The following is a 14302-nucleotide window of genomic DNA, read 5'->3' as shown; positions in this document are numbered from 1 at the left end:
AAGCATATAGCTTAAAACCAAACTCCACAAGTCACCATATTAACAAAAACGTTAACCTTAATAACTAATAAAATACGACTTCTTTTTCAAAAGCTCAACCACCTCGCAATAACTTAAACAAGCTAAACAAGTCAACCAACAACACTAACACTGTCAGACTTGTTGCCACAGGCCGCCACAGACAACGGCGTGTGGGCCCCACACACCCCGAAGAACTTCACAAACCCTAACATGCTCAAGCAACTCTAAAATCTACAATCCACATATCAACACGCTCGCATCGAAGAGTACTATCTAACCAGCACCACAAAACACCCCAGAAACTACCGGACGCGCCGCCACGAGCCATCACAGGCGGTGAGGAGTGGGCCCTACGCACCACCACGAAGCGTTCGAATTTGGGCAAACTCAAAACATCAAACTTGTAGATTGAGGAGAGAGGAGCATCTTTATACTTGAGGATTCAACTAGTTAGGCCGGAATCGGCCGGAAATCACCGGAAACTAGTCGGAAAGTTTAGAATCCACCACCGCCACTCTCCGTCGTGAGTCGAGCTTTAAATGAACCAGGACGCCAAGGAGAGCCTATCCCGACCGGTTCCAAGCTGCGTCGCCGCCGCCAGAGGAAGAATTCCGGTCGGGTTGCAAACCGGGTCGCCGCCCTCACTGTTGGCGATCGATTAGCGCCGATCCGCCCGAGTCGTAGTCACTCACTAACACAGGGAGGATTGCGCCGAGGAGAGGAAGATTTTCCAACCGGTGCCGTCGTCTGGGTCGGCCGGAGTCGGCCGAAAAACTCGGGTTGGGTCGTCTGGGTCGGGTCGGCTGGGGGTTTTGCACTCTCTCGGGGTCGGAGGGAGAGAAAGGAGAGGGAGGAAAATCTGGTTTCTGAAAATAATGAGGACCAAAAGGAAAAATTTCTATTTATCCCAAAATTCCCGAAAAACCACAACTTTCACTGACCGTAACTTCCTCGTACGAAGTCCGTTTTACGCGTGCCACGTGTCTACAAACTCGTATCGTCGTGCTCTACAACTTTCGTGAAGGAAGTTTCTCGAGAAACCCAACAGATTAAAAAGTCAACTCTTGACCCTTCAAAATAAAGCATTTTCAAGGAAATAAAAACTCGACTACTTCCAGTCCACTCACTAAACCACAAATTCATACAACTCTTACTTAAATAATTTCTAAAATAATATTAGAAACTAACATCAAATTTTCGAGGTATTACAATGTCAATGGAAAGCTACAAGAGTCTACTTTCCAAAACTTTTTACGGGTCATCAATACCTATTCTGGACAAGAAGTTATGCCCGTTTGAGTGGCAGAATGTCAGTCTGCCTGAATTTCTGATTTGGACCAAAACTTCTATTTCGAGGCCCATACCATATTGGCAAGCCCGCAAACGAGTTTTGAGGGTTTCTTAACCCTAACCACATCAGAAAAGAAGGGGAGGACGTGAAGATTAGAGGAGGCCAGCGATCTCATATCATCAGAACCTCCATAGTTACAGACTCACACAAAGAAGCCGCCAAGCCATCATTGATCTCTCCATCATCCACAGTTTACCTTTCCTTTGTCATCTTTTATTCTCCTTGTGTGATTTTGCAGCCATATATGACTGAATTCTCTTAGTTAGGGGCAAGGTCTGAAGCCCCAAGAATATTTGATATATTATTTTGAACCTTGGTTTCGAATTATTGAGTCTTTCAAATTGTTTATTTGGTTTTGGTTTATAGAGAACTCTTGCTTGTTTATGTTCATGAATGCGCTACATAGAACATTATGAACTTGTGAGTGGGGCTAGAATTAGGTTGTTTAATCTCCTAAACGGTTAATACAGCTTAATTCAAGGTAGTAAAACCTATAGCACAATAGGTGAAACAAAATAGAGAGATCGACTTGCATGCTAGGTAGGCGTTCCACACTAGTTTTGCATACTTGTTCAATCAGTCTTCCATTGATCTTAATGCTTAGAATAATTTGTAATAGGATAGGGTCTATAACTTGATTGGTTATTCTAAAGGTTTGGTAACGGTGCGTTCATTTTGCTTAAGTAATTAAAGGAAGTAATAAGGACTTACACAATGCGTTCACGGTTTGTTCTTAATTGATACCGATTTATGACTTAATGATTGAAGCTTTGGTTGTTAACATGTCTTGAAACATACTTGGCGGTGGATTTCCAAGTCTCTAACATCTCATCCATATGATCTTTTCTGCTTTATTTTGTTTTTTTGTTTTCTTTTGTTTATAATCACAAAATCCTATATCTCTAGTACTATAATATTTTGTTTTCTCTTGTTTTGTAATTATCGTAATTGTAAAGGTACCCTCAATCTCCGGGTTTTATAACGATACATTTATTTGCTATATACTACAATTGACATAAAAAAGTTTTTAATTGAAACGCCCGGTTTTGGTCACTATTAATTTGGCCGGGTGCATGTAAGTCATACATTTATTTTACCACTAATTGAACAAAAATTGCAAATTAACTGAGTAAATTTTAACATTGACAACAAAATTACTACATTTGTTTTACACATTTACATATAATTGAACCAAGTTACTACAACGACAATAAGTTGTTCATAAACTTGTAAATTGTCTTAAGTTGAATAATTACCTCTAATAAAACAAAAATTACCCATGTAATAAATATTTTTACTAAAACGACAACAAATTTGTTGTCGTAGCAATAAGTATCACAAACATGTAGGTATCTAAGAAAATTCCTATAAGTTGGAAGATATGTTATCAGCTACGTAACAAGGCTTGCATCATGGCTTTGCATATACATGCGTGACCACCAAATCAGAAAAATTCTATAGCGATTTCAACCTTAGACTTCAAATAAAACATTAGTAAGCAAATTAAGTGGATATGTGTTCTACGTACTCACGAGAACACTGCCTCTGATCCGGCTAGAAAATATATATATCACATGTGAATCTCCCTAGCTATTTGAATTCTTGGAAGAATTAATATTAGGCTAGGGAAAAAAGGAATTTTCTGCTGTCTCGTGACTCAAGTCGATCTCATCTTCAAATTCCGATTATTCCAAAATCTGCAAATTACGCTTTTAAGAAAGTTAAATTTGTTTAATTTCCGAGCTTGTAGTTCCATTTTTTCACACATTCATTCCTCCAACGTACCAGACTACCAGCTCAATTTTTACCAACCTTAGATGACTCTGATCCGATCGAACATTGGATTGTGCACTCTGCAATCAAATCTCTATAGAACTTTTGAACTGAATGATTAATATTGATTGATTCTGCTAGGTTTTGTAAACATGCGTATGATGCATCTATCAGATTGGTACTTCGGTGAACTAATTCTGAAGCTAATGGTGATCTAGCTTTTCTGAGAAGTCACTTAGCTGTTTAATTATTAGCTAGAATCTATCTGTTTGTTACTAAAATCTGGAATAATAGGGAGCTAGGGAGGAAGAGATGAGAGGAATTGATAAGCAAGACGTACATTTTCTTTTTCTGTTTGAGTGAAATGAAGTAGTTAAATGATGGAAATCACCACACCAGCAACGTAGTGCATGACATAATAACATTCAGCAAACCAGTCTCTCAAATGACTTGTACGTGTATTCTCACTATTCTGCATGCATGCATTTGGCAAATCATGCATGACAATTCAAACCCAGATAAGACAGATAATTCTACTTTTTGTAGTTGGTTCATAGTTTCGATTCTTCAAGACTTCGATTTCCTATTGTTTGAACAACACTTCTACACGAGCAGTAAAAGTTCAAGTAAAAATATAGACCACTTATATATGTTTGGTGATATTTGGAGCATGTATATATATCTATGGCTGTTGCGCACATGAACGAAAATTATTCAATGACAAAAGAAGTTGAGTATTACGTTTACATGCCAAACCAAGCTAAATTGGTACTTCGTCACATTTTTTAGCTAATTTTGCGTGTGTTAATTCTCAAAATGTCATTTTGCATGTGTTAATCCTTAAAACTTTGTAATATATATTTTCATAATAATTTGAAGTCAATTAATGTGAAAACACTACATACGAAAGCACCCTTGCAAACAATCATGTCAAACTTTTGTTTGATTTCCCAAGTGACGTCAAATACGTACTTGCCCGCACGAGTCGTTTATACCTGAAGTAACTCCCTTAAATGCATCCACATAACAGCCTAGTCATGATCGATGGTCAGAGCCTTTGAATTGACCAATATTGCTTCAGTCTTCTTGTTCATGGATGCAATGCCTGCCCGTGTTAATCTGAAAACTATATATAAGGAAGCTGCCGGATAGCATAACATACGAGCAGGTAGATATCTTCAAACGTTTGTGAGATATATTTCAGTACACTGTAATTGGTTGAGAGAATAACTTGATGATGATGAGCGACGCCGGATCAATGTCGATTGAAGCTCTGGCAATGGCAGGTGCAGACTACAATGAATGTGGTATTGATCTTCGAGAGTGGGAGCGCGGCGAAGATCCAACGCCGCCGTATATGTTGGCTGATGATGATGATGGTGATGATGATCAGCAAAGTAATGATACTGATCATCACTTCTTCCATTTCAGAGAAAAGAATAGTACTGCCGCTGCTGAGATAGATGAGTTTTATTACATGAAGGTTAAGGTTCTTGAATGGGCAAAAGCTGTGTTTCAATGTCTGAGATTGTAAATTTGTAATGTTACACGTACAATTTGCAGTTTGCACATATGAAACGTAGAAGTACAGTATCTTACGTAAACATAATGATTCAAATTTATTTTTATTTTTTTTCATCGAAGAAACTACATTGTTTTTATCTGAACTCTGATGCACATTAAATAGAAAACCATGCATGCGACGTATTGTTTCTTCAATTATGATGCACAAATATACAAGACAAGAAAAACCTTCAGCAACAAGAAGCAACAGAATCCAACCATATACGCGCAATTTGAATTTAATCCACAAATGAGCTCATTGAGTAGTTAGTTAATAGTTGTAAGGCTTCTTCAGTTTATGTAAGGACTTTGAAACTTATCATAGCCTGCTCAGATGATTGAAGTAACCCCAAAATGTGGTCTTCACTTTGCCTTGATTGCATTTGCTAATCGACTACATCAAACGGATACGGTTGACAAGATTGAAATTACCAAGGATGAGCAAATCGGCTTCAACTACTAGCAGCTAGAAACCTCCCTGTAATTTGCGAGGAAAATGTTAGAATTTTGCTAGAAGTCCTGAACAAAAATGGATTCTTGTTTACGAGGCCCATTTTTTTGAAAGTTGATGAACTATTCGTTCTGTACTCGATCTGATTATAATTGGTTTGATGTGGATTGTGATCTATGTCTTAGTCCATCATGATACCAATGTTTCTGTATGCTATGTTTTGTGTTGGATTTATTAGGAGGGTTGAGCTGGTTAATTAATCTTACCCGCTGGGTACATATGAACTGTGGCCAGTAAGTCAGTTGGATGCTAACTATACTGGTAGTACTATCTAATGAGTGGTGAAGATGAATTACTTTACAGTTATTAGATCACTTCTGTGTTCAACATTCCACTTACGAAGCTTGTGGCATCTCTTTTTCTTTCCATAGTTTCTATGCCTTTGTTTTTCTTTCATGTTTGTTTGCTTCTCTTTTCGCAGCTTGTTTAGCTGCATCCATGTTGTAACTCTTTGGTTTCTCAATGAATTGCTCTACTTTACCCCTAAAAAACAAAATTCACGGCTAATTTCTTGATTATTTGTAATGTCTCTTGAATATTTGTAATGTCACACTCTTCGGTTTGGTAGTAGTCTCATTTCTAAATCACGGCTATAGACCGAGAGTGAGTGGTCACTCTAAGACTCTTCGACACAGAGCATGAAATCTGACACTCGAGGCTAGGGCTCTAGTATAGATTAAAGCAGTAGTTCTTGGTGAGTTATTAAACCCGGACCAAATCAAGAAAACTGAAAATTATTGAACAATTCATGAATTCTTCAACCTTGCTAACAAAAGAAAGAAAAAGAAAAAATCGAACTTGGCTGTCTCATCAAGTTCACAACATCATTTCACAAACTCATCTTCAACTTGTGATGTCTTCAAAAGAAACAAAGCTAGTCATGAAACTACCACAACCATATCCCAGTCTTCCCAAATAGAACATCCATTGCAAACAGCTGTCATTTCACTGCTGAAAGATCCAAGTTGGACAAGCCTTACCATCATCTTAGGAGTTAGGACCTTTGTGAGACATCTCTTTCCTATTTTACAGAAGTAATGTAGGGGTCCAATTTCAATTTGTACCTTTGTCCCTCAAATTTTCAGCTTTAGTCCTTTAGATGTCAAAACGTTCCCATGATCCACGCATCCACACCTACCTAATGAAAACTACTTAGAACTCTATAAAATGTATTCACATGTATCTTTAGCATCTTCAAAACAAAAAAAGCTTTTCATGGAAGTACCAAACATCTCATATATGTCTACCAATTAGAGAGCTATCATAGCAGAGAGTTTTTCATGTTTCTTAATCAAAATGCAGCAATTGAAAAAGGCAGACAGAGAGTAGTTGAGGTCACAGATATAACCAATGAAGCTTTATACATGAAACCTGTGAGCTGTTTTTACAGAAATGGGTTGGTACCACACTACTACCACATATGAACAGCACACCACAGACATTGAAGAAATATCGGCTGTATATGTATATAAACTCATCCTGATTTTACTTCAGGATACTGAAAATTTCTCTGAAATCCAAACAGATCCAACAAGGTTCATTACAGAAACATACAGAGGTGAAGCCATGTCGGTTGAAGCTTTAGCAATGGCAGGCGTAGACTATAACAAGTGCCACATCAATCTTGAAGAGAAGGAAGGAAGAGACAAAGATCATACGCCCCAGTATCTTCTGGCTGAGCAAACTTCCAACGACAGAAGTGAAAGGAATGAGAACAACATGTCGGTTGTAGAAAATTTGCAAGTGAAGACAAATGTTGAAGCTTGGCCAGAGTTCCTCAATTGCGTCCCACCTGAAATTTCAGTCGTTAAACAGGATTGCAGGGAAGTAATTTAATGAGCATAAGAAACAGCATTAATATGCTACATGTTCTCCTTAGTGTGTTACATTTAATTGGAGACCGATTTCAGATTAACATGTTATATTTACAGATGGCATCCAAGGGTCCATGTGGTATGCTCTTACTTTTGCCCTCTCAAGCCATAAGTATTAGCTAGCTGCTTAGTTATTCACAAGAACTGAAGTTCTTAAAAAAATAAAAAATAAAAAAATAAAATAGAATTGGCGTCTTACACTGTAAAAATAACATAACTCTGTAATTCTATGGATATACCATATATGTACCTAGCTTTGCACACTGTAATGTAATCATAAGTTGCAATCAGAGTTAATCAAACTACCCAACCGAAAGGTAATACCTCCTTGTGGTGTAAGACAAAAAATGATATCAAGTGAATTCATTACCTCATCGTCCACCAGATAACTCAATAGCATCCTGGTTATAAACTGAGTCTTCACCCCAATCAAATCTCCTTTGTAGTCTCTCGTACTCTTGCCTGCGAGTAACTTCAACATGCTGCCATTCTTCCCACCGCTCAGCCAGACCCTCTCCTTCCAGCATACGTACCACCTCCGACATTAATGGACGATCTTCAGGGGATCCTTGGGTACAAAGCAGCGCAACTTGGATCATCATTTCTACCTCTTGGATGTTGTAAGTGCCATCCAGATTTCCATCTACTATAGCATCCAGTCTTTTTTCCCTTTCTAACTTCTTGACCTTCAGGAGCCGAGAAGTAATAAAGTTAGCACATTGAGTATAATAAACTGATTAAACTCGTAGCAAAATTCGTTTGTATTCAGTGAAATATCACCACATGTTGAAAGAGTAAGAGTTGCAATTCACCATACCAAACAAGAGGAAATAATAATTCACGATAGAGCTACATACCTCTTTTAAAATAACTCTGAAACATATACTCATGCCAACCTTAAGTCATAAGGTAACTAATTAACACCTTCTCTAAAATTGTACTATATTTTCACAACAGGGTGGTCATATCTTAGCATCAGGAGTCCATCAGCAGAAAAACCAGAATGCATCATTTTCATTTCCAAATTCAAATTTCTAATGCCACAAATTTGGAAAACATAATTAAGAATATCCAGAAATAGCAGCACGAATGGAGATGTCCCTCTCATGTTTAAGTCATCATTCTAGTTGCTCCATATGGAGATATGGAATGAAGCAGAAGGCATGTTTAACTTATATCTTCAACCTAAACATTTTAGTCATATGTGGTCACACTGACAGAGAAAGAGACAGATATAGAGAGAAGTATCATACATGGTCGAGCAACAACACATCATCTTCTTCTTCCAATCGTGAGAAATCAATTGCCCGCTGTCCTGTTACAAGCTCTAAAAGCATAATCCCATAGCCAAAAACATCCGTCCTTTCCGATGACTTCCCAGTAGACAAGTATTCGGGGGCTATGTGGCCCATTGTCCCACGAACTTGAGTTGTCACGTTAGTCTTTCTAACATCCACCAACTTTGCCAGGCCGAAATCACCAACAACTGCTTCAAAATCTTCATCAAGTAATACATTTGCTGCCTTAACATCTCGATGAATGATCTTAGGATTACAATGTTCATGGAGGTACTCTAAGCCACGGGCTGTGCCTAAAGCCACCCTCTTTCTTGTAGGCCAATCCAAAACAGGCTCCCCCGGTTTAATCTCTGCAATTTTAAGCCAGATAAATATCATTCCAAAGGCCAGTAGACGTAATAATAAACCCAACTTGCATAAGAATTCTAACAAATGGGCCATCAAAAAGATGACGTCAACTGCTAACTACAACAGTACAAATCAGCTTAAAACCGTGTTATTTTATCGCCTAATCATTTCAACTAAAGGAAGAAGATACTTTCTCAAAATCATGAAATCCCATCCATGGTATTGTTAATCACCTAATCATTGAACTAAAGGAAGAAGACACTCTGAAAATCATGAAATCCCATCTATGATGACAGCGCCTAAAACCCCAATCGCAACACACATTAGAGCTGGAATACATATGGCGTAGAAGGCTTATACCTCGTAAACGATAGGCAACACTTAAATTTTGCATGTAGGGATACACCAAAAGGCGTTCTGTTGGGGTTGTGCAGAATCCAATGAGTCGTAATAGATTCCTGTGAACAGCTACGCTTATCATTTCAACTTCACGCTGAAAAGCTGCATCTCCCCCAGGACTTTCATAATCGGTCAGCCGTTTAACAGCAATTTTTGTATTATCAGATAACACTCCTTTATAGACTTTTCCAAAACCCCCTTGTCCTAAAACATTTTTCTCATTGAAGTTTTCTGTAGCTAGCTGCAGTTCCCTCCATGAAAATCTTTTCAACTGACCAAATGCAATCCTTCGGTCAACTTCACCTGTTCAAGTTGAGATTTGTTTTTTTAGAAAAAGAGCATCACTAGTCAATAAAAACATATTCAAAGCATTACCAAGCCTAGCTTTTAATTTAACTTCAGTTACAATTTACAACTATGATTAATGACCATAATTTGTTTGATAAATAACAACATTATTGAGTCAACTGAAATAAGATAGAAAACTGTGATGTGCAACTGACAGTCCCTTCTCCAACAACTATGAAATTCTACGTTTAACCATAACTTGTTTGACGAAATGTAATATTATCAAGTCAACAGAAATATGATAGAAAATTTGAGTTGAAGTACAACTGATGGTCCTATCCAGAAAAAAAAAATATATTCTTAAGTTTTCAAGATAAAAAATTATAATAACAGCTACATCAACATTACACAGAGAAAACTTATGACAACTTGTATCCTGGAGATATAGATAACAGAATAGCACATTTTTCAGTCTAAAAGAGGAATGAAAACGAAGGATACAAGATGGCAGAGGCAGAAGCAAGTTTTACTAGCCAATGGTACTTCTTTCGCCTACCAGGTAATGCAGGTTTTACCAGCAATGGAAAGATCCAGCATAAACCATTAATTTCAATAACTAGAAGGAAATACAAACCTGCAACATCAACAAAAACTTCACGCTTGGAGCCTTTGTGTCTACGCTTGCAGATAAAGTAAAGCAATCCTCCAAAAAGTAAAATGATGAGCCCTCCAACAAGTCCAACTATAATTCCAAGCTTTGGCTTTTTTGAAGATTCTGTCAAAAGTAGGAAAACCTAAGCAGGTAGCTCGTTAAAAGAAAGAGATAACTGAAGAACACAATTCCTTATATGATCAATGTGACCCCTTTACCAGAAGCATCAGTATTGGATGCACAACTGTGGGGATGATTTACGCCACAGTTTAGGTTGTTTCCTGTAAAACTGCAACCAGTAACCAGTAACACAAATTAAATCAAGAATCCTGAGAAGCATATGCGGAACATCAGTGGATCACAGTAGAAAGAGAGATTTTATACTTGTATTTTGGAATCTGAAATAAGCGCTCTGGTATTTGACCACTGAGAACATTGGAGGCGAGCTGACTGCAAAGATTTACCAGTACACCATCAAATACTGTAGACATGATGCTATGTATACAACTTCAATCAAAGAAACCTTTTAGAATTCCAAATGCTGGAAAGCAACACTTAGTCTCTCAGCATATCTTAAAGAGTACTCAAAACTCTCATATCATACGTGACAAGATATGTTAACATACACATTAATCAAACTTGAAAGATTTGAAAGTGAATCTGGGATGCTCCCACTCAAATTGTTGTGATTTAAAGTCCTGTTGCATAACCATGAACGCACTGTCAAATACAAATCAAGGAAGATGCAGAAAATACAGATTACTGAACTTTTAAAAATAAAAATTGTGAATATAAAAACTTACAAGAATTGAAGCTTTTTCAGATTACCAAGGGAAGATGGTATTGCACCACTTAAATTATTATCTTCCAAATTCAAGGTGGCCAAACTTGTTAGATCTCCAAACTCTTTTGGTATTTCACCGGTTATGCCATTTCCTTGCAATGCACTGCAAGATAAAGAGAGCTTATAAGAATGTACAAATATACTCTAATTATATGGCACTCAAATCTTAAAGATTTCAGTTAACCTAACGAAGGAATAAGGTATAGTTTTTTCACAATGTCAACAATTGTCTTGGTGAAAAAGAAGTCAACTTCAAATCAATTCATCTTAGGCTGATGCAGAATGCAGAACTTTATCAATGCGTACAAAACACAAGCCCAGATATTTATTGTGCTCCGAGTCGTCCACCTTCTATTCGCTTACATCTAATGAATTTTGTTTCCACTGTTAATGAGAATGATACTTCATAATAACTAATGGAAGCTAATATGTGATTTAACAATTTGTGTCATCTCTCTTTGTTACCCCTGTTATGTCCTGTACACCAAAGTAATCAAGAAAGTTACTTTTCATTTATCTTCTGAGTACCTCATGCACAGGCCTAGAATTCAGTAAACCCTATTTTAGTTAATTTTTCATCATTTACATAGTAACTAGAGAGAAATATGCAAATCCACTTTGTGCATTGATACTCTTCTGATTCGGGTGAACAATATCTAATTAGAAGGAAATGAGCAATAGTAAGAAGACCTGATTCAAAAGAAGTAGTGGAAATTGAAAATACAGGAGGGAGGTTGACAAGCGTTAGACCCCCTAGTCAACTATACTTGCTCACAAACACCCTTTAACACACAAGTTGCATGGCGAACTTCAAATGATGCAGAAGAGTGACTTAATTTAACGGAATTTGAGGATGAAATCAACATTTATATGCAGAGACATACGGATTGCGATCTTAATATTTTGATCAAATAAACAAATCATACGACCATCACTGCTGGCAAAGGAATATGCCTTAAGTAACCAAATTAGCTTGGACAAGGAACTTTTAACTATTAATATCTAAGAAGATTGGTTATATTAGTAGGGCTTTAAAAGTTGATATTTATGACGAAGGAAATAAGACATACTGTACTCAGTTAAAAATTACTCCATATGTAAAACATTTGCTTTATAAAGAATGACTGGGAAAACACTTTCATAACTCAAATAGAGAACCCAGGTCACTGATATACTATATTTCCTATGAGACGCTAATATCTTTCTTCCCCTGCTCCTAAGTTGCATTAAACATATTGGTAAAAGGAATAAAAATAGAAGATTAAATTTCTTAACTGACAATCGTCAAACTATATATATTTAGTTTCCACTTTATCCTGTAAGTGGTAGACGCTGAGAAATGGCTAGACTGGACATTAAGATGACAGAAAAAGCACCATAGTCTCCTCACTTACAGTGTTTGAAGAGTTTTCAGGCTTCCTACTTTAGGGGATAAGGTTCCATTAAATCCAAAATTTGTCAATGTTCTGCAGGAAATAACAAAAGTAAGCATAGAACAATAATAAGGCGTTTGAGACTTAATTGCTACAATGCATTATCACATTCGATAAATCACTTACACAGAAACGACATTATTGTTAGTGTCACAATTCACATTGGACCAAGTGCATGGATTGACTTGGTTGGGATTCCAGTCTGTGAGCTGATTGGGTGAGCTAATCAATGAACTTCTCAATGAAAACAGTGCATCTCCTGAAACAGAAAAGACCAATACTCAACATCCAACAAAGAAAACGCGAAGACAGAATTGTACCACTAGTTTACATAAACAGGGAAAAACAGAGATAACCAAAGTAAGAGATACTGAAGGTGGTCCACTAGACTAAATCCTCAAGAGAGTACACTACCTCTCTGATTCATCTCTCTATATTTCACAACGGAGAGAGCAAGACAAACATATTATAATTGCATTCGATATCACACTATTGTCAAACAAAATGTACAATACTAAACTCAATAAACTCGGCTAGTGTTTGATCACGAGTGCATTTATATTCAAACAAAATATGGGATAATAATAGTGCAGAGGACAGCCCAGATGACTGTCTGAATATCTATAATGCCACATAATCCAATTGTACCTTGTGCATCTGGCAATACGAACGAATGCAAGCTAGCAAGTGCCAAAACTGCAAATAGTAACTCCATGTTCAATAACATTACTACTGATCCGCGCAAAGAAATGCTTGATCAGCAAAAGCATGTATCGGTTTCATATCTGCATTTCAAATCCATCATTTAAATGTTCAGATAAATAGTATCACATCCGGGGCAAACTGATATTAAAGGTTATTTATGGTTTGACAATGAGCATCCCGCCTAATAAGTCAATCAGCGAATATTGGCAGGAACAAATTTAATGGGACATCACTATGTGTACAGCTTTCCTGAGACCATATTCTGTTATAACAAATGGAGGGAACAATGCTCCGGCCTAGTTTAATCTTGGGTCCTCAGTCCTCACTGCAATGTTTTCAGGGTACATGGCATACATTTTTCTCAACGTTTGAATCAAAATGACAAAGAGTTTCATTTTTGAGAAAAAGAAGTTAGTGACCTTCTTCCCTTGGCAGTTTCAAGTGCAGAACCTGAGACAGTTAATTTCTCATATGTTGAGTCTTACTTGGTATAAATTGTTTCATACACCACATCAAGCTATAAGTTTCCCTTCCCTACTGGTTCTGTAACATAAAAATTACATGCCCAGAAGCCTCTATCCCTATTCATTTTCTGACATAAACAAATCAAAATTGAAGGAAACACAAAAGCACTTCAACCCGCAAAACAAATCATATCAACACATCAAAAAGATTGAAAATTCAATAAAAAGCAATGAAGCCCATTACTACCAACACAATAAGAAAGAACTCCCCACTCTTCAATTTTCAATTCCAGAAAAAGTTTCTAACTCTATCCTCATGTCCCCAGATTTCATCTTTTCCTCTTGAACCCAGAAATCAAACAAAAGATACAATTCTGAACAAGAAGAAGGAAGAAAGCAAGTACCTTTGGAGAGAAATCAGGATGAAATTGCAGTGGTTTAGGGGAAACTGACTAAAGCTAAAAAGCTTCTTGTGAGCTGTTTGCACAAGTCCTCAAGCTTACTGAAAGGCACAGCCACTTCCAAAATCTACAAATACTTCACAAGGAGTCAAACAGGCTTCTCTTCTTTCTTGTTTTAGCTTCTCTTTATATGTTTCAATTCACTTCACATTTTTTATTTTTCAAAGTTTTATCTTTAAAAAAAAAAAAAACTCACAATTATTAGGCTGTGGCTGCTTGTTGGGTTTTTCTGTAACGTCGAGTTTGGCCAGCTCGCGAAGATGGGAGGAGGAAAATCCTATGTCACCAAAATGGTCTCAAACTCCCAATGAAGAAAC

The 14302-nt window shown here is 37.1% G+C and overlaps 1 protein-coding gene across 1 annotated transcript; it reads right to left on the bottom strand.

Moving 5' to 3' along the window:
• Positions 1-6543: 6543 nt before the first annotated feature.
• LOC101291862 (probable LRR receptor-like serine/threonine-protein kinase At5g10290-like) lies at positions 6544-14055 on the bottom strand. Its single transcript, XM_004288139.1, has 14 exons — positions 13929-14055; positions 13004-13140; positions 12482-12614; positions 12317-12388; positions 10882-11025; positions 10705-10776; positions 10463-10528; positions 10297-10367; positions 10061-10201; positions 9100-9441; positions 8347-8741; positions 7951-7989; positions 7464-7779; positions 6544-7011 (listed from the first exon to the last, which is right to left on the bottom strand). Exons 2-13 carry the CDS (start codon positions 13080-13082, stop codon positions 7465-7467), a joined length of 1869 nt encoding a protein of 622 aa, XP_004288187.1. The 5' UTR covers positions 13083-13140; positions 13929-14055; the 3' UTR covers positions 6544-7011; position 7464.
• Between the last annotated feature and the right edge of the window lie 247 nt (positions 14056-14302).

The sequence above is a fragment of the Fragaria vesca genome, linkage group LG1, assembly GCF_000184155.1.
Source record: "Fragaria vesca subsp. vesca linkage group LG1, FraVesHawaii_1.0, whole genome shotgun sequence".
Taxonomy (NCBI): Eukaryota; Viridiplantae; Streptophyta; class Magnoliopsida; order Rosales; family Rosaceae; genus Fragaria; species Fragaria vesca.
This window is presented reverse-complemented; position numbering and strand designations above follow the sequence as displayed.